Source organism: Hipposideros armiger, unplaced genomic scaffold (genome assembly GCF_001890085.2).
Source record: "Hipposideros armiger isolate ML-2016 unplaced genomic scaffold, ASM189008v1 scaffold_41, whole genome shotgun sequence".
In the NCBI taxonomy this organism is placed as follows: Eukaryota; Metazoa; Chordata; class Mammalia; order Chiroptera; family Hipposideridae; genus Hipposideros; species Hipposideros armiger.
Genome location: NW_017731391.1, coordinates 4981130 through 5006441, shown reverse-complemented (window position 1 = coordinate 5006441; position 25312 = coordinate 4981130). Strand labels below are relative to the sequence as shown.

General features: G+C 37.0%; 1 protein-coding gene across 1 annotated transcript in view; it reads left to right on the top strand.

Annotated features, from left to right (window-relative positions):
• The window catches only part of ADGB (androglobin), a 155746-nt gene extending 138566 nt beyond the window's left edge, over positions 1-17180 (top strand). The window contains exons 32-36 of the mRNA XM_019638918.1: positions 477-585; positions 3172-3378; positions 12435-12525; positions 13216-13399; positions 16566-17180. Of these exons, the coding sequence (XP_019494463.1) occupies positions 477-585; positions 3172-3378; positions 12435-12525; positions 13216-13399; positions 16566-16751 (777 nt within the window). The 3' untranslated portion in view covers positions 16752-17180. The remainder of the gene's footprint in view (positions 1-476; positions 586-3171; positions 3379-12434; positions 12526-13215; positions 13400-16565) is intronic.
• The last annotated feature ends 8132 nt before the right edge of the window (positions 17181-25312 follow it).

The window sequence follows — 25312 nt, the reverse complement described above, 5'->3', positions numbered from 1 at the left end:
GTCTGGACTTGACAGTGTTTGTCCCAAGGAAGAAAGCATAAAATGTTTTATATGTACTTTGAACACCCTTAGGTAGATAAAAAGCATGTGCCGGCCCTTGTATATACACACCTCATGTCTCCCTCACCCAGTATTTTATATAAGAATCATTACCGTAGTGAAACATTATTATTTATAGGTGTTTCATGTCCAAACTCAGAGCTTTTGAGGCTGATGAAAAACAGTTCAGGAGCCATGGAATCTAAGTGTACTTATTTTAGGACTGCTTTTTCATTAGTTCTCCAAAATATGTAACTCAAAATCATGGATGGTTCAGAATTTGAGTTTATTTGATAATTAGTTAGAGCTGTTCTGGTTCAAACTGTCTTATTCATTCTCATTTCCCTGGTTTTGTTTTTGTTTTTGTTTTGTTTTGTTTTTGAGTACTATTAAGATGTTGTTGCCTGTACTGGTTGTTGATCATGTTTGTTCTCTAGGCTTCTCAAGCTCGTCTGCGTTACCTCAGCCGTTTCATTAAGAGAACCCCAGACGCCGAGAGTGTGCCTGTGCCTGGGTTAGAAAGCCAAATGAGAGCAGAGGATGAAGGTCAGTCAACCCTGCTCCAGCTGCCTCAGGGCACAGAGCTGTTACCTGAACCTCTGAAAGGATAGTCAGCTAGCCATGCTGGGTAACAACAAAACATTTCAGAATCTGTTTTCCTACAGGATTGTAAAAAGTCACACACAATCCTATAAGAAAACAGATGCTGACATTTTTCGTTTAGCAGATGTTTTACAGTTTCCCCAAGTAGATAAGATTTTCCTCAATTAAGAAAAAAATTAAACCAGAAATAAGGGTGCAACCTGGTTAGAAGGTAGCAGTACGCGAACTTGAAGACAGGCCGGGCCTCCTACTACAAATCTGGCACCTTTCTAATAACAATAACAATAAATAATGACAATAAGAATCATAGCACTAAAGCTAACTATTTTTATTGAGTGATTGCCTTGGGCCTGGAACTGTGAAATACTAATTATTTTATTTAATACTCACACCAACCCACTGATATTTAATGTTATTTTTAACTTACCAATAAGGACAAAGGCCCAGAGTAATTTGCTCAGTAATTTGTTAAGTTCATGAGATAGCCAGGGTCAGAGCTAGCGAGCATGCAGACAGAGCTCTCCATCACCCCACCATCCGTCACCACACTGGGCTGGCCAGGTTGGCTGAAGATGTTCACATCGCAAAACATGCTTTCCTACTTTTACATCTTCAGGAGTATAATTCAGTCATTGTTATAAAAATAATGTCCCTTAACTTTTCATATAAACAGTATGGACAACACATTGCGCCTTAATCCTGCCATCCTGGGGATGCGCCCTGTTCAAAGTGCTTTATGTTTATGATCTCACTTCGACCTACAGCAACTATCAAGTAGACGTTACCATTTCCATTTTACAGAAAAAGAGACTTAAACTCAGAGTCACCTTATTTTTTCTAAGTCACACTTCTAAAAGGTAACAACAGTGGGATTTAATATATTTCTATCTCCTAAGGTACTCACTCCTCTAACTGAGAGAGTTAATATAATGTTAGGAATACAAAGGTGAATAAAATACAGTTCTTGTCCTTTAAGCTCTAGATTTGATTATTTTTAAAAATATATTGTTACGTGTAAGAGAAAAATGAATGCACTGGACATTTATTTAAAAAGTCAGGAAGACTTTATTCAAGACTATTGCAATATGAGTCAAGACTTGCTGCAATCAGAGAGAGAGATTGAACTCAACTCTGAATACAACAAGGACCAGTGGGGATTTATAGCCAACAGGCAGGGAGTGGAGGGAAAGGAACTCAGAGCAACTTGGCTAAGGAAGAGGAACTTGATTAAATATCAAGAGTATGGAAAGAGGAGCTTGATTGGGTATCAAGGGTGGAGGAATATCTTAGATAAATTGGTTTAGCAGGATCCTTTGCTAACACTGGGATTCTTCCTCAGCCAAGGACAAGACCTAGTGGAGCACAGTGCTCAGAGGAGCCTGACCCCGTCATACAACATACATGCAATTAAGTCACAATCTTAATTCTACACTTGAGGAATTTTCACATATGTGTACACTCAGGAGGCACCATTCAAATCAAGCAAGGTATAAACACTTAATACATCCCCAAAGTCTTCCTCATTCCTCTTCCCAGCCATTTCCTTCCTCAAGATAAACACTAGTCTGACCTCTATCACCATGAATTAATTCTGCCTGTTCCTGAACTTTATATACGTGTATTTGAACTCTTACGATATATGTACCCTATATGTCTTGATGTTTAGCTGTTCTATTTCTTCTTATGTCAAGATTTGTAAGTTGTGTTTTAAAAGAAATTTGTATATTTTATCTAAGTTAAAATTCCTGGAAAACTTTTTTATTTTAACCTTTTTTTTTTTTTTCCAATCTCAGTCTTGCTCTAGAGGCGTGTCAATTTTAATATATTTTTAAAGAACCAACTTTGATGACTGAATGTCTGCCTTTTATTTCAACATTTCTCCATGCTCTTAAGCACTAAACTTTTACTGCCTTTCATTTAAAGCAGAATATAACACCAGTTACATCTGCAATTGATAAACAGAGGGAAAATGTCTGCATAATGTGGAAGTTGTGGTAGGTTTTAGAGTTTTTCCTACGCACAGGGACCTGGAACAATGGGAGTAGAATTGTAGTGTTAAGGAAAAACCTTCCAGCTTTGCAACTTCCCAAGCAAGATCCCTTTTCATCTCTATTTTAAAACAATTTTTGATAAGGGGCTGCATGCAGGGCTCCCTCTCCAGAGAAGAGAGTCCCATCCGTGCCCAGCTCTCGTGTGGGGCAGGTTACATTTCACCAAGGCCACACTAACAGCAGCCCCAATGGTTCAGATGTCCCATTTCCATTTGTAATATCTCACCTCCAAAAAGCCTCTGTTTTTACGTGACCTTTTCATATCCTGAGACAACTTCCAGGCCCACTGGCTGCCTGTGTGGGCTACATCTTCTTCTGAGGTACCAGGGATTGATTTTGCTAGTTCTCTGGTTAGAAGTTGCAAAGCTTTCAAGTCTTCTGCTACAAATCTGCGCTCTCATAGCCCTGTTCCTTTTTGAATGTGATTTCATAGAATGCAAGTTCCTTTTTTAGTAACGCACGTGCCATGTCGTAACAGAAATACCTACAAGTTCCATGAAAGAGCCAGAAACAAAGAGCCGTGGGAGTTTAGAGAGCAGAGATGCAACACAATCAGGGACTGTGCTATGGAAGAAATGGCAAATGACCAAGAGCTTAAAGGATCTGGCAAAATCGATAAGCAGTGAAAGTGGAGGAGCAAGCCAGGCAGGCAAGGAGGAGCAGATCATGCGGAAGGAAAATATCAGTAAGTGTCAGGCTTGTCAGTAAGATAAATACATATTTTGAAATAAAAATTCTGAAAAAAAAACACTTCAACCTATGCTATGTCAAATGGTTACACAATAGAAAAATATGGGTTTGGGATTCATAGGTCTTCATTTGGCTTATCACAGTTGATCATCTGATTATTAAATACTTATCCTAAAGATAAAAATGGGCATTTTTAAAAAAAGTATAAGTTACAATTTTGTATAGTTTGTTGTGTCTACAAATACTACTAGTAAAATTGCAGTGATCACATACACAGTTGTCACTAAACACAGATCCTTTTTGTTTCATCTATAATATGCTACATGATAGATTTTTTTTTCTCCTTCATAACAAGTTTTAAATATTTGGTTTCTAAAACGTTGGAAGAGAGCAATTTTCAATGGTGTACAAACCACACCAACTTGGTTCATTTTTGTATAATATGGATTCGTATTTGTTCACTAAAACGAACCTAAGTTCTTGATGGAAGGTGTTACAGAGAAATGTCTTTCCACTGGAAGGACAAGGACTCCTCTCTTAGACTTCCTGTGGCTAAAGGGGTTTAGTGTCTTATCTGATTGATACATCTGGAGAGAGTAAATTGGGCTACCCATGGGGAGCCCGAGTCCACTGCTCATTCCTGAGTTGGAAGCACTACATATGAGTTAGGGGCGCTGACCCAGTCGGCCAGTTCTAGGGTTCTGTGATCATGGCCCATTGACTCTCACATCAGGCTGCATCCTCCAATTACACCTGCATCAATAGTCAAATCTTACTTTTTTTTTCTCTCTCTCTCTACTCGTTCAGAACCCAGGCAGGAGAAAAGAATATTTCAGAAGGCAGCATCTTCAGAAATGCCAACAATGTTTTTTTTTCAAAATTGCTAAACCAGTCTGAGAGTTTTAAAAATAAATACTGTTTATGGTTAAAACATGCCCTTGAGCGATTTCCACTGTGAAGTGAAAAACTCAAAGGGCTCTTTCATTATGCTACTAAGAGATTCTGATATTGAACCAGTATTTTGAAAGTAAGCACTCATTTAATAGATAATGCACATGACAGCACTAAAATTTATTAGAATAATATCTAGCATTTTATGTTAATATTTACTTGGTAGAGTGCTTTGTCATATTTATCTCAGTTCAGCCTCTGTGGGCTAGATAAAGCACATACTATATTTCTGCCTCAAAAACTGAAGGAATTGATAAATTAAGACTCATCCAAGGGCAGGAAGCTGATAGAGTTTGGAAGGAATCAGTACTCAAACAACAGTTCTTTTTATTCCACTTGGTATGATCTCTAATCAAACACAAATTTTTTTCCACACTTAAAGATCTATCAAATGAAAATATAATTAAATTCTGATATCAAGTTGATTATTTACATGCTAACAAGGTAATAATTAATTGAGAAAATAATGTAATCACACCAGCCTTGGATCGTGTGTCCCTGCAGTCATAGTGTGTAGATTTCAATTTTTTCCCAAAAGCCAGTGTTGTGAGGGACTACAGCGTGTGCTTCAGTGTCAGCTCTCCTGCTTCTTATTTCTTCCCAATTGTGGACACTGGAGTCTTCAGACATTTGCCTTTAAGTTTGCATAAGTGTAAAAGAGTGTACTTCTGGGTGGGGTGGAAGGGCCAGCAAACAAGGAGGAAAGCTAAGAGGAAGCAGGCATGGAGGCCCTAAGCCACAGCAGCCGGTCCTCAAGCAAAAATTTCTTCAAAACATTCTTACATATGTTTTATTATAATTTTAATTTAAGATAAAATGGTAAGTTTAATAACACATCATCAAGAAAAATTTGCTCCCTCACCCTCCATTAAGAGGTATGGCTGCAGTACATCCTATATCTCTGCAACATTGCCAGGTATTGCAGGTACTGTCATTGTAGAAAGAATCCTGCTTGAGAACTATGGGTTTGGGTGTCAGCTGTTATCTGGAACTTCGTGTATTGATCCCACTTCTGCTGTTGATGCACCACAGATCGGCCCTCACTCCTCAGAAGCATTGTCCATGAGATGATAGACTCTGTGAGAGCTTTATGGGGTGTGGCCTCTACATTCCCATAGATATTTATGACTTCCTCCAAATTACCTTATTCTTGCTACCTCCTATTTCCATATAGTAGGTATCTTACAACAACTTCCCTTATAATGTCAGGTGTCATGTAAACAACATCATTATGGATTTCACTTCTAAGCATTCTCCCCTCAACACCAAGCCATCATCAAGTTAAATGTCTGAACATTGTGTTCAACTTTCCTTGTATTTCTGGGGGCCTCAAGAAAGTGCTTCTTCCAGAGGTTGGAGATGATCACTGTCTTTATTCCCATTTTTTTTCCCCAGGCTTCACCATTCATCAAACTACTTTTTCACCATGTCTTTTAAACAGTGATTCTCATACTATACATGATGAAGGAAGTTTTCTCTCCTGCTCTGTTACAAACTAAAACTTGGTAGAATATAATAAAATGACCCAGTGATGATCAATTGTTATAAAAAATATTTCTAAATACATACTCTCACTTTGAGAATGTACCCCATAGGGAGCCAGTTTGGAGATAGAAGATGGCACGTATGTGTGTGCGTGTGCATGTACACATGCACACACACATGCACACACACACACACTTTGAGCTGCACTATTCTAGAGGTCTGAGACCATCATACTACAGTCACACCCTATTTTGATACAACAGAGTTTTGTAGATGAATGTGAAGATTGACCTTCTCTGCCCCTTTCCCACCCTCACTGTTTAAACATACATCATTTGGTGGGATATAAGAAAATGCAAACATCTAATTAATTAGAAAATATTTTCATTCCAGTCAAAGTCAGCAGAGTTGGTGTCATATAGAAATAATTATAGTTTGAAATGCCAAAAATATACCCAACATAAGTAGATATGTTCATAAGAAAAGCAAATGAACTTTAGAAATATAAGAATCCATAGTAACATGATGAAAAAAGAAAAGTTATTGACCACTGGTTTCTGAAGAGTCATATTATAAAATGCTAATACTTCAGGAATGTTTTACCTAAGGTTATATTTTTGTTGTCACAAAAGGAGAGGGGTAAGGTCTGAATTTTCAAAGGGGAATGGAGATAAGATGCATTCAGAAAAAAAAAAAAGGACGACTGTATATGTGAAGCTTCTTTTACATCAACCTAATGGTAACCACACACACACACACAAAGAAATCCAGAACTGAGACACATAATGTTAAAAAAAAAGAGAGAGAGAGAGAGGAGGCAGAGGGAAAAAAATCACAGAATACTACCAAACTAAAATTACATAGAAAATACAAGGGAAAAGAAACAATAGAGACACAGAGCCACCAGAAAATAAAATATAAAATGGCTATAGGAAATCCTCGTACATCAGTAATCACCCTAAATGTAAATGGACTGAACTCACCAATAAAAAGGCACAGAACAGTAGACTGAATCAAAACAAAACAAAAACCATATGCTGCATTCAGGAGACATAGCTTAGCTGCAAAGATAAATATAGACTCAAAGTGAAAGGGTAGAAAATGATAATCCAAGCAAATGGCATCCAGAGAATAACATTTGTAGTCATACTTATATCTGACAAATACATTTCAAGATAAAAAGTTAAGACAAAGATGTATATTTTATAATGATAAAGGGGACAATAAATCAAGAAGATATAGCACTTACCAATATATATGCACCCAATCAGGGAGCACCTAAATATATAAAGTAACTAGTAACATAACTGAAGAGAAAAACTGACAAAGGCACAATGAGGGTAGGGGACCTAAATACTTAATTGTCAGCTATGGATCGATCACCCAAATAGAAAATCAATAAGGAAGTATCAGCCTTAAGTGACACATTAGACAAAATGGACATAATCAACATACAAAGATCTTTTCATCCCATAACACCAGATTATATATTCTTTTCCAGTGCACATGTAACATTCTCAAGGATAAACCATATGTTGGGACACAAAACTAGCCTCAACAAATTTAATAAGATTGAAATCACACCAAGCATATTCTTCGACCACAATACTTTGAAATTGGAAAAAGACAGGAAAAAACCACACATGTGGAGATTTAAAAAAAAACAAGAAATGGGCCGGCCGAGTGGCTCAGTTGGTTAAGAGCTTGCTCAAGAGTGTGAGCTCTGAGCAACAGCGGTTTGATGCCCGCCCCAAGCTGAGCTGCCGCTGAGCTGCCAACAGGTGGCAGGATGGCTCAGCTAAAAAAAAAAAAAAAACAAAGCAAAGCAAAGCAAAACAAAACAAAAAAACATGCTACTAAAGAATGACTGGGTCAAAAAAGAAATAAAAGGAGAGATCAAAAGATACATAGAGACAAATGAGAATGAAAAAATGACATATCAAAACCTTTGAAACCAGCAAAAGTGGTAATAAGAGGGAAGTTTATATCATTACAGGCCTATCTCAAGAAACAAGATAAATCCCAAATAAATAACCTAATGTTACCTCTAGAAAAAAGAGAACAAATAAAACCAAAGGTCAGCAGAATTTAGGAAATAACAAATATTAAGGCAGTATTAAATGAAATAAAGAACAAAAAGACAATAGAAAAAATAATACAACAAAGAGCTGGTACTTTGAAAAGATTAGTAAAATTGACAAACTTCTGGCTAGACTCACTAAGGAAAAAACAGAAGAGACTCAAACAGAATCAGAAATGAAAGATGAAAACTTACAATAGACACCACAGAAATACAAAGGATCATACAAGAATACTATGAAAGACAATCTGCCACCAAATTCAACAAACTAGAGGAAATGGACGAGTTTTTAGAAATATGTAACCTTCCTAGACTGAATCACAAATAACTGGAAACTCTAAATAGACTGATCACCAGTAAGCAAATTGAAACAATCATCAAAAACCTCCCAAAAAGTAAAAATTCAATACCATATGACTTAATAAGGAATTCTACTAAACATTTGAAGACAATTTAATACCTATATTTCTCAAGCCCTTCCAAAAAATTGAATAAGAGGCAATACTTCCTAGCTCATTTTGTGAGGTCAACATTACCCTGATACCAAACCCTGGCAAGGATAACATGAAATAAAATTATAGAACAATATCTCTGATGAATATAGATGCAAAAATCCTAAACAAAATACTAGCAGATCAAATACAATAATACAACAATAACAAAACAAAGAACTCAATTACAAAATGGGCAGAAGACCTGAAGACACTTCTTCCAAGAAGACATACAAATGGCCAACAGATATATGAAAAAATTCTTAACTTTACTAGCTATTAGGGAAATTCAACTCAAAAACGCAATGAGATACCACCTCACACTGTCAGAATGGCTGTCATCAACAAGCAAAGTAAAAACAGGTGTTGGAGAGGTTGAGGAGAAAAGGGAACCCTCATACACTGCAGGTGGGAATGTAAATTGGTACAGCCATTATGGAAAACAGTATGGAGGTTCCTAAATTAAGACTATAGTTCCATATGACCCAGCAACCCCTCTTCTGGGTGCCTAACCCCCAAATTTGAAAATATGTATTTGTAAAGATATATGTACCCCTATGTTCACTGCAACATTATTCAGGTTAGCCAAGACATGGAAACAACAGAAGTGTCCTTCGATAGATGACTGGATAAAAATATGGTACCTATACACAATGGAATACTGCTCAGCCATCAGAAAAGATGTAATACTGCTATTTGTAATAACATGGATGGATCTTGAAAGCATCATGCTAAGAGAAATAAGTCAGATGGAAAAAGTAGAAAACATATAATTTCACTCATATGTGGGATATAAAACTGAAAGCAATAAACAAAGAAACAAGAACTCATAGACACAACAACAATATGGTGGTTACCAGAGGAAAAGGAGGGTGTGGGGGTAGACAAGGGTAAAGGGGGTTAAATACATGGTGATGGAAGGAGATTTGACTTGGGGCTGTGAACACACAGTGCGATATACAGATGATGTATTATATAATTATTCACTTGAAACCTATATAATTTTACTAAGAAATGTCACTCCAATAAATTTAATTAAATTTAACAGGGAAGAGAGAGAGAGAGAGAGAGAGAGAGAGAGAGAGAGAGAGAGAGAAATCACACACAGAAGACAAATTGAAAAAAAATTGATTAAAAATTTCATAATTCTGAAGGCGTACAACTAAATGAAAAACATTTATTAAAAATAAGAACAACAAAAATAAGTGCTCTTAATTGTATTTGTTTTCTATTGCTGCTGTAACAAATAACTGCAAACTTAGTGACAACACAAATTAATTTCTTACAGTTCTGGAGGGCACAAATTCTAAAATTAAGGTGTTGGCAGGACTGATTTCCTCCTGGAGTTTCTAGGGGAGAATCTGTTTCCATTTTCAGATTCTACAGCCATCTGATTCTCCTCATATTCAAGGCCAGCAGCATAACAATTTCAAATTTCTGTCTCTCCTTTCCTCCCTCCATCTCTCTCTCCTCTGTCTCCATCACCTCATTTCCTTCTTGGATTCTTTTTCTTCTACCTGCCTCTCTTTTTCCCTTACTAGTGTTCCTGTGATTCTGTTGAGCTCAGCTAAATAATTCAGGATCATGTTTCTATCTCTAGATCCTTAACTTAATTGCACTTGCAAAGGTCTTGTAAGGTAAGATATTCATAAGTTTCAAAGATTAGGGCATAGACATCTTTGGAGGTTCATTAGGCTGTCTACCACAATTGGTAGGAACAGCAGGGATCTATAGCATATTAATGTGGAGTTCTCTCACCCCACGGTCTGTATCATGGTAACCATGATGTCTAGCCACCCTGCTGCCAATGCTAGCAGAGGTTTACCTATTTTGAGGCTCCATGGGAAAGTTCTCTGCCCATTGGCATTGTTGCAAGTTATAGTGAACTTGGTGGCAAACAATTGGGAATGGCCAACATCACAGTTGCATGACCATGATACTGTCAGGGCAAGCTGCAAATCAGTCAAAAATTGAACAGGTTAGATCTGTGTAACAAAACAACCATGGTGATTTCAACGTAAGATCAAGAACAAGGCAGGATGTCCACTTTAACCACTTATATGCAACATTTTAAAGGAGGCTCTACCAGTTGAATCAAGAAAAAGAAATAAAACACATACATATAAAAAAGGGAGATAAAATTCGATTCTCAGACAAATTGATCCAGTATACTGAAAATCCTAAGGGATCAGGGAAACAGAACCAAGCATATCATCTAGAACTAATAAGTGAGTTCATTCAGATGACGTGATACAAGATTAACACACAAAAAATACTTATACATACTATCAGTGAGCAATCAAAAACTAAAATTAAGAAGACAGTTTTATTCACAATATCATCATTAATAAATGTATAGAAATAAACAAAAACATAAGTCTTGTATACCGAAAACTACAAATCATCACTGAAGCAAAATTTAAAAGGTCTAAGTAAACAGAGAGGTAGTCCAAGCTTTGGACGAGAAGACTCAATATAGTAAGATAGTAATTCTCTCCAAATTGATACATAAATTTAGTGTAATCCCTAGAATTTGGTAAGCTGATCCCAAAATTTATACAGAAATGCAAAAGATCTAAAATGACCAAAATAATGTTGGTAAAGAACCAGGGGGAGGATTTTTACTTTGTGATTTTAGTGTTTATTATGAAACTACCAACAATCAAAACACTATGATTTGATAATTTGTTTAAAGGTTGAACACAATTTTACCATTCCTACCTACACGAGATGTCCAAGAAAGGCAAATCTATAGAAACATAAAGTAGATTGATGGTTGCCTGCAGCTTGTGGTAAATATGGAGAATTACTATAAAACGCCACAAAAGGTTTTATTTGGATAATGGAAATGTTTTGAAACCGGATTTTGGTGCTAGGATTTTGCAGAACTCTGTAAATTTACTAAAATGTACTGGATTATGCTTTTTAAATGGGAAATTTTATGGTATGTGAATTATGCTTTAGTAATTTTTAAAAAAGATTAAATGGTCCAAAAAGATGGAATATTATTCAACCATAAAAAAGAATGGCATTTTTAAATGCCAAATTTTAAAATTTTGCCATTTTTAATAACATGAATGGACTTAAAGGGTATTATGCTAAGTGAAATAATTCAGACAAAGACAAATATTGTATGATTTCACTTATATGTGGAATCTAAAAAACAAAACAAATGAACAAACAAAACAGAAATAGAATCATAGCTACAGAGAACAAACTAATGGCTACCAGAGGGGATGGGGGTAGAGGGATCGGTGAAAAAGGTGAAGGGATTAAGAGGTACAAACTTCTAGTTATAAAATGGCCAACAGATATGTAATGTACAGCACAGGGAATACAGTAAAAAATATCATAATGATGTATGATGACAGATTGTTACTAGGCTTATTGTGATCACTTCATAAGGTATATAAATGTTGAGTTACTAGGTTGTACACCTGAAATGAATATAATATCGTATGTCAAATATAATTTAAACATAAATCATTTTTAAAATGCTCTGGAAAGGCGGAATGGTTATATGGGCCTATGGAATAAAAAGCTTCTGCTCATTTGATCTTCAGTGTTGATCTATTATATATTGCCTACTCCACTGGACTAAACATTTCTTAAAGGTAGCATATTGTATCTTGAACATTTTTATATCGCACCCCGTAGTGCTTAGTATAGCTTTCACACATAGACCAAGCTCTTTCAATATTGGGTCTTTTAACTTGTTTATAATGAAATTTTGTAACTTAAAGAATGACTTTTTTAAATTTCCACCTTCGTTTATCCATAATTAGAGTAACACTTTGTTACTCTTCTTATAGACTATTCACTTGGTCATCTTCTTCATTTAACTAAAGGATAAATATAAAATAGAATTATATTTTATAGTCATATTCTATCACTTTAAAATCATATTAAATAAGGCAAGTCCAATCAATGGTTGTTTTATAACATAAAATATTGTTTTGAATTAAAATGCGATATCAGTCATTTAGTTAATCATTGTTGATTCTTTTTTGAAAGCTAAGGACTTTTTTTTTTTTTTTAAAACAGGGTTTCGTTCACGATCCCCAACAATTTTGGAAATGTCTCCACAACTTATTCGAAAAGCGTTAGAATGTGTAGACTTAACTCAATACATGAGGTAAGTTTTAATAAACATGATTAATGCAGACATCTGTGTGCATAGAATTTTGCATACATTGTGAATAGGCAGTTGCTAAACTGAAAATTTGAAATGACCGGCTTAATATATTTTCGGTATATTTAAATTTTTAGAAGTACATGATTTCACAAATCAAATTTAGCAAATGCTTTATTAAGTCAATCATAAAAATATTTAAATATTTTCTGTAAAGATTTCATCTGTAGCCTGATTAAGGTAAGTTGAGTTACAGAAAATTCCCACTGGAACTGCTGCCATTATTTAATTAGATTCAATTTTCTTAAGAACTAGACAAGAAGATTAATAGAGAGATACACAAGCATATTTATAAGTTTGGAAACATTTTCAAAACTATGTAGCCACATAAATTATAAAGGAAGACCTACAAAATAGGCTCATAGTTTCGAACACCAATTCCGCAAACATCACATCAAATGTTGCATCTAACTTTACTGATATTTTCCTAAAATAATTTTCTAAAATACCAGTGATTCATTCAATGGATGAAGCATAGGCCATCTAAAGATAATGGTTTGTTCCTTCTATTCCTGACATTTTACTTGATTTAGATCACCTCACTGTTGATATGATTTTAAATTATTTGAGTTCTAACGTACATTCCAGAGTTCCCAAATGATTTATGTTCTCTTTTGATGTTTCTGTGTCAAGGCAAACAAACTCTGAGGCTCTGCTGCTCACGGAGGAACTGAATCACCAGCAGTCAATGCAAAAGGCAGAGGAGGTTCATCAGTTTCGACAGTGTAGGGCCAGGCTCCTTAGCATTCGAGGCATTGACCAAGAAGAACGGTTTAAATTAAAGGATCGAGTCCTGGAGATGTACGGGGAGATGCGGGTGAGTCTAAAAATGCATACATGAATCACAGTTGACAAATTCTTTCGTAATATTAAAAAGCTATTTGTAGAATCCTATAGTACCCGGGTAGAAAGAAGCCTTGAAAAACATTTGGTTCCCAACTTCTCAGAGAAGATGGCAAATTGATTATATACATAAAATTTCACTTACTCCCTAAAATCCCTCTAAAAAGGAGTATCCGGAATCTATCCACAAAATGGGAAGAATGGGAGTGAAGACAACAACAAATATTTGTGACATTGGAAAAGAGCTGGATGAAGATCGCATGAACAGACTTGAGGCAGCCAAAACCTAAGCTGCCAGTAGAAAACTCTTAAGAAATCAACCCAGTTTGCGCCACAGAACCCCCAAAAGGCTCAGAAATCAGTGGCACTGGCAATGTTAAGAAGTGAAGTGAAGTGGGAGGAAGATAAAATCTTTGGGTTTTTTGGTTTAAAGCTATTTAAGAAACAGTAGGAAGAGCAGATCAGCACCTCAACTTTTTGTAGGCTAGTGACTGTCATGCCTCCACCCAGGAGAAGACTAGAGGTGCTTTAGTTAGACATGGTTCAAAAACAAACAAAAAACGATTTCTGGAGTGTGAAAGCCTAATTAAAAATGGAAGTATCTTACTAGAAATGGGGAAATTCAATAAATATATATGGGTGACTTCCACTATAGAGAGTGAGGATCTTATTTTTCTCCCTCTTGCCTAACACACACACACACACACACACACACACACACACACACACACACACACACACACACATACCTACTGCCAAAGACACTGATGGCAGCAGGACTTCCTAAATATGTTTGCCACAGGGATATTAGGTTTTCCATGCAATTTCCAGCGCAGGGTTGGCCGATCTAAGGAGTATGCCTGTTTGACATAGTTTCTTGTTTGTCTACTGGGTACCTCAAACTGAACCTCTCCAAATCCAAATTCTAAAAGTCTTGCCCTCCCTCTCATTCAGCACAAACATGTCACTCCACCAACATTCTCAGTCCCAGTCAAGGGCAATGGTGCTTTTTCAGCTGCTCAGAGCAGAGACCTTGGCAACATGATTGACTTTTCTCACTCCCCACACCTAATCCATCATCAAAATTTGTCAGCATTATCTTGAAAAATATCCAAAGTGGAAGCACTTTTCATTTCCTCTAGCCCTACGACTTGAGTCCAAACCGCCACTGTTTTCCATCTAGAATGCTGCCCCAGCCCCCTGACTGATGTCACTGCTTCCATCTTTGCTCTTCTGCAATGTAGTTAGTCTCTGCTCAGCAGCCGAAAGGATTGTATCAGTCAGGACACACTTTTTATGCTGTGGTAACAAACAGCCTCAATGTCTCAGTGGCTTAAGACAGGGGTTGGCAAACTTGTTTTCTAGATAATAAATATTTTTGCCTTTGCAGGCCATATATTGTAGCTATTTATCTCTTCCATTATTAACACAAAAATCAGTCAAATATAACCCCTAAGTGTGTTCCAATAAAACTTTATTCAGAAAAACAGGCAGTGAGCCAAATTTGTTCCACAGGCTTTAGTTTACCAAACCCTGGATTAAAACAATAAAAGAGTATTTCTCCTTCTAGCTACATGTTCAGTGATGTTCAGTAGAGGGTCTGTCTCATTGCATTTATATTTTGTATTCACACCTCATTGGCCAAAGCAAGCCATATGGTCACATATGCCTTTGATGAAAGAATCAACCTTGATTTTAAATTTCTAGCATCAATAACTGGGACAATAACTTTCTGTAGTTTAAGCCACCCAGTTTGTGGCACTTTGTTACAGCAGTCCTAGCAGACTAATACAGAGTGCAATGCTACCGCGTGCCTGGAGGGAAACTGGAAATATTTTATGAATTGCACTTTTGGTTACCATAGTATATCTATAAAATGGGGAGTGAGACCGTTTGACTCCTGGAATGGCTTCATATTTCACAAAGTCTTTATTATCACATCTAGAGCTCTACTTATTCTAGCCCCCACTTTCCTCCCTCATCTTTTTTCCTATCATTCTTCCAGCTTTGCTTCTTTTCTCCAAACTGACTGCCTTTTCACGAGTGGCCAGGCATGTTCCCACCTCTAGGCATTGGACCTTGTTTCTACCTCTTCCTTGAATAGCTTTCCCTCAGAAAGCCTAATGATTTCCAGCTTCACTTTATGAGATCTCTTAGATACTCTCACTCCATTATAGAAATCTTCTCTAGAAACCAGTTCAAAATCAGTGCCCTTAAAAATGTGTATACCCATGCCTGGCCTTATTATTTTCTTCATTTATTGGTTTAACATGGATGTGTATGTATACAGAGAGTGTCAAAAATGTATACACATTTTAAGAAAGGAGAAAACTGTATTAAAATTGTAATACTCAATATATTACCAAATAGCAAAAGATTAATAGAAGCCACATTTGACTTCTGCAATTACAAGAGGTTCTCAAAGTGGTTATCATCAGCATAATTTTAATACAGTTTTTTCTTTCTTAAAATGTGTATGCCTTTTTTTTGGCTCCCTTTGTATGTGTGCATGCATTATACAGCGTATAATTCAGTAAGAATAGGACCAAAAAAATGACCTTGGATTTAGCTACATATAGGTCATTGGTGTCCTTGATATATACAGTTTTTTTGAAGTGGTAAAAATGAAAGCCAAGCTGACAATAACAAAGATAACCTATGGATTAGGTGATATTATTTGGAAGTTCTTCCAGTATAACTCAGATGTAGTTTGTCAGGGATAGAATACACATAGTTAACTAGTAATTTATTGAGCACAATTACTGTAAGAGACACACTGAGCTATATATTTATATATATTACGTGTGAACTCATTTAAAGCATGTAGTTGTTTTCCCAAAATTTCTGCCTATTTCTTTTCTCACCTTTTTCTTTATTTTTCTCAAACTAATGCTTTTATTTACCATTCCATTAAAATCTCATGTATCCTTTGTTGCTATCTCTTATTGTATGTATTGATAAACATTTGAGACCATCATGCAATTTTCATCTCTCTTCAGCAATTTCCCACTTGAATCTACTGACATAAGGAAAGTATAAGTGGCCTGCTTTTTTGTCCCCCCCACCCCTTTTTTTATTTTCCTGGGACCGTAAGTCTTTGTCATTGGAACTTAGTGGCTTGGGGTTTTGTTTCGGAATAGGACGCCTTAGATGAAGCCCGACAGAAGATCTTCACTATCCGGGAAGATTATAGAAACAAGTTGCTGGAAGCTGAGCGCCTAAGGTTGGAGGCTCTGGCTGCCGAGGAAGCGGCCACCCGGGCAGAGCCAGAAAAGAAGACCCTGGCTCCTGACAAAGAGAAAAAAAAGAAAGAAAAGAAAAAGTAACTAGGAGAGGCCCAATACTACCTTTCTTCTTCTGAAGAAGAATCTTTTTTTCATGTAGAACTTTGCCTGTTGATAAAAATAAGGTCTTGGCCAATTAGAAATAGAATTGTTCCTACCTTAGAAATAGTTTCTGCATTTTAATGTGAATTTGTTAGTTTTTCTCAGAAAGCTATCATTTGAATCCATTAGAGTTTACACTTTTCTAATTTCAATTTAAAAATGCCTCATAATATTTAGAATGTAATAAAATGCATATGTCTCACTGTGAATTGCTGCATTATTAATGTTAAAACAGGATTATAAATGAGCCAATAGAATTGCCTTTGAAAAATTCAATGATGAGAAAAATAGCTATTGTTCTTAGAGAAAATTTTGTCTCCAACTTTAAAAACTTTAAAATATTTTTAAAAATATGCTTCATGCTTGTGCTTTTTCTTTCTCCTCCCTTCTTTCCTTCTTTCCTTCTTTCCTTCCTTCCTTCCTTCCTTCCTTCCTTCCTTCACTGAATGTCAACAAATCTCCCTCATTGGGCAAGAACTATTGTGGGCTAAGCCCACCCAAAGTGTTAAAACTCTGAATCCTAACAATGAGTCAAGGTAACCCAGGCATTAGGAACGTGATCACAAACACATCTGTTGTCATGTGTGCCAGCATCATATTTTTGTAAGACTGAGAACATGTTCTTGTATGCTAGTTTTTAAAAAATACAATGAGTGGATTAACTGAGGCACATAGTACGAAATTGAATTTACCAAAAGCATACTTCCAAATCATGACTTCCTTAGATGAAAATTCCCATAGTATTCTTTAACCAACAAAGCTGTTTTACTTTGATAGGTGATCTTACTTTTCACATTCATTTAAATTTGTATTATTAGAAAATTTAATTCTTTATACATAAATATATAATTTTACTTAATTAAATATGCAAACACATGTATGTTTTCCTTTTACTATTTGTCCTCGCTTTCCTTCAGAGCCTTAAGATTTCCCAGTCTCCCAAAATAATACATGGTAACAACTTGGTATGAATGTTTCCATATTTTTCTCTTATATATACATTAATATTTTATATCATGGCTTATTTCACAAAATGTCATTTTATTATACATACTTCACTGGTTTTTTGTTTTTCTCACCAAATAATACAAAACCTGAGTCAAAAGTAATTCATTGTTTTTAATTGTTATATAGTATTCCATGTTAGAAATATATTGTAATTTTTTCAGCTAATTCTTCATTGATGAATACTTACTTTGTTTCTAGATTTTTGCCACACAAGCTACCTAGTTGAAAATGTGTGTGTGTGTGTGTGTGTGAGAGCGAGAGAAAGAGAGAGATAGAGAGAGAAAGAGAGAGAGAGAGAGAGAGAGAGAGAGAGAGAGAGAGGGAATATTCAACTACTAACACTGGTATTACATATTTTCTTTAATTTAGATGAAATTCAGCTGCAAAAATCTGGTTTCTATATACATTATATACAGGTATCCTCACTTTCTGAAAGTTCAAGCTACACCAATTCTCTTTTTACAAAAAACTATATACATATAATAAAATATTACTCAGCCGTAAAAGAAGGAAACCTTCTCATTTGTAAAAAACATAAACCTGGAGGGCATTATGCTAAGTGAAATCAGCCCGATACATGAAAACAAATACTGCATGATGTCACTTATATGTGAAATCTAAAATTGTCAAATGCAGACTGATTTAAAGATGGCTTGTAATTGTGAGTCAAATATTTGGAGTGGGGCTGCCATTGGTGATACATTTTCCAAAATGAACAACCCTTGGTAAATTTTTAAAGATAACAATGTGTAGCCTACCCTTATTTTACACAATTGTTACATTTCAGAAACATTCAGTGAACTTAAAAACTGTGCAAAAATACTTCATTTTTACATATCTTACAGAGTTAGGTTCTTGAATTGTTAACTTGCTTTTAGACTCTATGAATGATGGGCCGTTCAAGTTGTATAGCATATAAGATCATTCTTTGTTGCATGTGACTCTTTCCAAAATCAGGGGCTGTCTAACATCCTTGGCTTTCAACCCCTAAACAGCAGTCATTCTCCTCCATTATTGGAACAACCCAAAATGCCCCCACACATTTCTTAGCTATTCTCTAGCAGTGTCACTATCCCCACTGAGATAATCTCCATATAGAAGAACAGTAAAGATTGCTGGGAAGCTAAAGATTATCTGTGGGTCATAGTTAATAAATAACTCTTTTAGAATACATAGCCATAGGAATACCCTCCATTGTGTTCACTGAGTTAACCAGGGTGTATCTATAAAGCATAGTGTATGGCCAACCACTCAGTTTCTTTTTCCTTAGTCTCCTACCATTTACCTCTTTACAACCCCTTCCCCAAGTATTTCAAGGACAACCCCTAATTTCACAGGGGCTCTTGTAAGGACAGAAAAAAACAGCTTTCCTCTTCTGCAGTCCCAGACCTACCTCTGAGTCAACAGTAATAATCCCGAGGGTGCAATTCTGGTGATAATAAAACATCATTATAAGAGCAATTCAATTCCTCAGTGCCTCCAACACCTCCACTGAAGAAAGGACTGTGGCAAAATCAAAGTGCCCATTAAAGTGTTTTTAACATAGGGAAGTCTTCAGTTAAATGAATCAGAAAATTGCTGACAACTTCAATAAACTTTGCCTTCTAGAAATCAAGTTTTCAAAACCAAGTCAACAAAAACATTGACTTCTAGTCTCAGAGCTTCCTGTTATTCATAGACTATTTGCACACATAAAAGAATGTTCCATAAGATGGTGGAGTAGATAAACACTGTGCCTGTATCCTTCTGTGAACACATTAAAATCACAACTAAATTATAGAACAATCAACCTGGAGGACCATATGAAGTCTACCCAGACAGAAGTCCTATAACTAAAAATATAAAGAAGAAGCCACATCGAGACTAGCAGCGGGGGAAGAAACATGGAATGAGCCCCAAATTGCCAGGCAGCTGTTGAAAATCAGGAGGGATATCTCAGCTGCGGATGTGCCCCCTGGAGAAGTGAGGGACGCGAGCCCCAGACAGGCCTCCCCAGCCTGGAGTACTGGGAAGAGACGCCTCCACACATCTGGCTATGAAAACTAGTGGGGAGTCTGACCATCTGAGTGGGATACAAGGCTGCTAGAAACCCAGACGTCCTTTTAAAAGGTCCACACACAGACTCACTCACTCGCAGGTACTCACCTTGGGCTCCGGTGGAGGGACGGCGACTCAGGGGTGTTGGAGGCATGTGAAAGGCTCACTGAGGTGTGTAGCTTCTTGGAGAGTGCTGGAGGACAGTCGCCATTTTCCCTGTAAGGGATTCATCTTCAGCGCAGCCGGCAGGCAGACGCCATCTTTCTTGTGTTGAGCCCTCCCCCAGCACAGCTAAACCTGAATCTGATTGGCCTGGTGAGCTCCATTTCTCTATGCTGCTGACTCACCGGGAACCTGGTCTACCTAACTTCCCTAGCTTGGGAGACACTTTCTCTGCAAATAGCCAGCCCCACCCCTGCCCACATGACACTCTTTCTTGGAAAACTATCAGAGTCCGGCAGATCCCAGGCAGGCAGTGATAGGCCTCTGTGTGCTCTGAGACTTTTGCTGAGTAGCTTCAGGCTCAGCACTGGCACCAAACCAGAATTTACATTAACCTGGTGACAACTCTTCCTACTCTAGTGACTTCCTGAGACCCTACCTTACCCAACTTGTGTACCGCATGAGGCTCTATCAGTGGCTGAACCTTAAGGGAGTGGGCAGCTGGCAGCAGGCCTTGGGGTGTCCTGGCTTTTTTTGGAGCTACCCCAGGCCCAGCAGTGGTGGCAGTCATCCTCAATTTGCAGCATGGTCTCTCTCTCATGCCTCAAGGTTTAGCACAGGCAGTGAACAACTGTGGATCACTTTGATCCTCTTACCAGCTAGCTCCCAACTGGTCACAGGCAGTGGGTGACCTAGGCCTGCACCGGAGCCCCTCCTAAGAGGCCCCAGAACCAACATACTTGGAGATTGGCTTGAGATCACCGCGGAGCACCACCAAATTAACCCCACAAATGGCATACACAAAGGCTGGTCTCACAAGGCACTAGAGCTCATTGGTGCAAATCCCACTTAGTAGGGTAAGCCTCCTGCACAGTAGTTCATAAGTTATGGATGTGGCCAAACCCCATAGCCAATCAGCCTGAGGGTCAATCCCACCCACTAACATGCCAATAGCAATCAAGGCTCAACAATAACAGGAGGGCACACACAACCCACACAAGGGACACTCCTGGAGCACCTGGAGCAGGTAATCAGGGAGACTGTGCCAGGGACCCACAGGGCACCTAGTACATAAGGCTACCTGGCCAAGACTAAGAGACATAGCAGATCTATTTAATGCATAGAAACAAATAGGCAGCCAAAATGAGGCAACAAAGAAATGTGTCCGAAATGAAAGAACAGGGGAAAACCTGTTCTTCATAGAAACCATAAAAAAGAACCAGTCAGAAGTAAAGAATACAAGAACTGAAATGAAGACTATACTAGAAGGGTTCACCAGCAGAGTAGATGAAGCAAAGGATTGAATCAGTGATTTGGAAGACAAGGAGGCAGAAACCACCCAATCAGAACAGCACAAAGAAAAAAAGAATCCAAAAAGAAAAAAAGAATCCAAAAAAAAAAAAGATGATAGTTTAAGAAACCTCTGGGAAAACATCAAACATAACAACTTTTGCATCATAGGGATGTCAGAAGGAGAAGGGAGAAAGCAAGGGATTGAGAACCTAATTTGAAGAAATAATGACTGAAAACTTTCCTAACCTGGTGAAGAAACTAGACATAAAAGCCTAGGAAGTGCAAAGAGCCCTAAACAGGATGAAGCCAAACAGGCTCACGCCAAGACACGTTATAATTAGAATGGCAAAAGTTAAAGCAAAGTGAGAATCCTAAAAGCAGCAAGAGAAAGGCAACTAGTAAATTATAAGGGAGTTCCCATAAGACGGTCAGCTGATTTCTCAACAGAAACTTTGCAGGCCAGTAGGGATTGGCACAAAATATTCAACATAATGAAAAGCAAGGACCTACAACCAAGGCTACTCTACCCAGTAAGGCTTCATTTAAAGTCAAAGGACAGATAAAGAGCTTCCCAGACAAGAAAATGCTAAAGGACTTCATCGTCACCAAACCAGTATTACAAGGAATGTTACAGGGACTTCTTTAAGACAAAAAAATAAAATAAATAAAATCAAAATTAAAATTATGAATAATAAAATGGCAATAACTACATATCTATCAATAATTACTTTCAGTGTAAATGGATTAAATGCTCCACTCAAAAGACATAGGGTGGCTGAATGGATTAGAAAACAAAACCCTTACATATACTTTCCACAAGAGACTCTCTTCAGATTTGAAAGCCACACACAGACAGGATGTAAAGGGTTGGAAAAAGATTTTTTATGAAAACGAAACAAAAAAAGCTAGGGTACCAATACTTATACCAGACAAAATAGACTTTAAAACAAAGGCTGTAAGAAGACTCAATAAAGGACCCAGTAATCCCACTTCTGGGTATTTACCCAAAGAAGCCCAAAACTCTACTTTGAGGGGACATGTGCCTCTATATGTTCATTACAGCATTGTTTACAATGGCCAAGATATGGAGGCAGCTTGGTGTCCATAGATAGAATAGATAAAGACGAGGTGGTACATATATACAATGGAATATTGCTCGGCCAGGGAAAGGAATAGGTTCTTGCCATCTGTGTCAGCATAGATGGATCTGGAGGGTATTGTGCTGAGTGGAGTATGTCAGACAAAGACAGATGCAATGAGATTTTGCTTATATATGGAATCTAAAGAACAAAACTAACAAACAAAACAGAAACAAACTCCTAGATACAGAAAACATTTTGATGGTTGCCAGATAGGAGGGGGTTTGGGGGTGTGGGTGAAAAAAGGAAAAGGATTAAGAAGCACAAATTGGTTGTTATAAAGTAGTTATGGGGATGTAGGGTATAACATAAGGAATATAGTCAATAATATTGTAATAACTATGTATAGTGTCAGAGGGGTACTAGATTTGTTGGGGTGATAGATGGGAGGGGGTTGAAGGGCAGGGTGAAAAAGGTGAAGGGATTAAGAAGTACAAATTGGGGCCAGCTGAGTGGCGCGTTGGTTAGGAGTTGGCTTGGGACGCCAGCTCTGAGCAGCTGGCCCCAGGTTTGGATCCCACATGAGAGCCAGTGACGCTGCGCCCTCTATAGCTAAGATAGTGAACAACAGCTCGACCTGGAGCTGGGCTGCGGTGAGTCACCGGCGGCGACGGTGTAGGCTGCAGGGGGCTGGCCGGCAGCTGGCATGAGCTCTTGTGAGCTGCCGTGAGCTGCCATGAGTGGCCGTCCAATGGCCGGCGACCGACTGCCTCACCAGGGAAGAGTGCAATGATCACAATACCAACATGGGCCAGTGAAGCGATGTCCTCCACAACTAGACTGAAGAACAAAAAGGGAAGCAACTTGTCTGTTCCCTTTCCTTGATTCCCCAACGCTGTTCCCCTCCCTCAATTCCCCAACAAAATATTAAAAAAAAACAAAAAGTACAAATTGGTAGCTACAGAGTAGTCAAGGGGATATAAAGTAAAGCATAGAAAATGTAGTCAATGATATGGTAATAACTATACATAGGGCTTGGTGTGTACTGGACTAGTCAGGGGATCACTTTTTAAATTATATAAATGTCTTACAGCTATGCTGTACACCTGAAATTAGTATAAAATAGTAAAATAATATTGTATGTCAACTGTAATTGAAAAAAGGGGGAGAGGTGAAGGGGAATAAGAGGTCCCAATTTCCTAGTATAAAACAAATAATTCATGGGGATATAATATACAGCATTGGGAATATAGTTAATATTGTGATAGCATAGTACAGTGTCAGGCGGTTGCTGGACTTATGATGGTAATCACTTCTTTAGGTATATAAACGTTGAGTAACTATTGTGTATACCTGAAACTAATATTGTGTGGTATCTATATTTCTAATAAAAATATTTTTTAAAATGTTACATACTACTCTGATATGTTAACTCATTTACTTTGTATCTCTATCTCATTCAAAAGAAACCTTTGTATCCAGTACCTCTGGGAAAATAAAAAAGTGGAGAAGTAGAATTTGCTTCAGAAATGAAACTGCGTGCCCTCCACTCCCAACTCCTGGCTTGGGCCATGTTCATACCAGATAAATGGAAGTTTTCAATGACCTTCACAGAACATTTCTAAAATTAACATTATGAAGGAGCTTTGTTTCAAGCTATTGTTATAACATTTTTTTTGTCTAATAAATTATAAAACAGATTTTATTCATCTTAATTTAGATAAAATAGTTTCCAACCACAGGTGTGTTTTCATGGACTAGCTTCATTATTTATTGAAGGCTTTGCATGTGCTTAGAACTTTTGGCTAAATCTGTTTTTGGGATGGGTACAAATAGCAGCATCACCACACAGTATAATTTAGTTTTGAAGTGAACCTATATAACAAATCACCTTACCATACATATACATGTTGTTAATTATAAAAATTCACTTATCTGTAAATCTAATATGTAAATTCTTTTTCCATCTGGTATATAATATAATGACACTTTATTTCAATATTTATCAAGATTTTATCAACAACTCAGATAGCATATGGATGTCTTTCATTTTACTGTAGGTAGTTGATATATTTAGACACATACAAAGGAAACTAATAAAAATGATATTTGTGGAAAAGATTCCAAAGTAATGTGATGTAGTAAAGACCTACCAGTTAATATTTAAATGGCTAAATAATATAAATCATGGTTATAGCTTATTGGTGAAAATGGGCTAAGTTGGTTAACATTTTACAGGTTTGAAAAGAAAATTTACATGCTGTTCCCATCAGGAAGATTAGTTTAAACTTGTGCAAATGGCCAAAGTGATATTAGATATAGTAACCTCACCAAAGATCATCCCATTGATTAATAATAGTATAATACAAAATTGTTACTAAGTATTTTTTTTCCTCAAGGAACTTTGATGTTTTCCTGTATTTCTCTAGAAACATAGCCCACTTTTGACTCAGTTTCTTCTGGAATAGTATGTGCCCTAAGTCTGCATATTTTACAGTGTGATGTGTGGAAAATAACCTTTCGCAAGTGATATATTTTTTTTTCTAAGGACCGTCATTTCCATAGCAAATCATTTGAAGTCCTTGAATTACTAAAATAAGATTCCATGGAAATAGTTTTTTAGAATAGTCAACTTGAATTCAAAAGGTGCTTTCAAATTTATTATTCATACCGATGCTTTATATTTTCTCCTCCTTTTTCATTTGTCAACATTTAAGTCATCTCTGGCTCTATAAAGACAAAGAGAAAGAAAGTAGGGGAAAATCTGTAGATTTCAATACGTAGTTTGCAGGTATGGTAAAAAAAGAAAAAATTCCTGAAAGGAAGTTAAAATTCCTCATGAGATGCTTATATATCATTTGCAGATTTCAATAACCCTTGGCCTTAAGTACTCTGGATACTTAAAATTTTGCTGATAAGTTT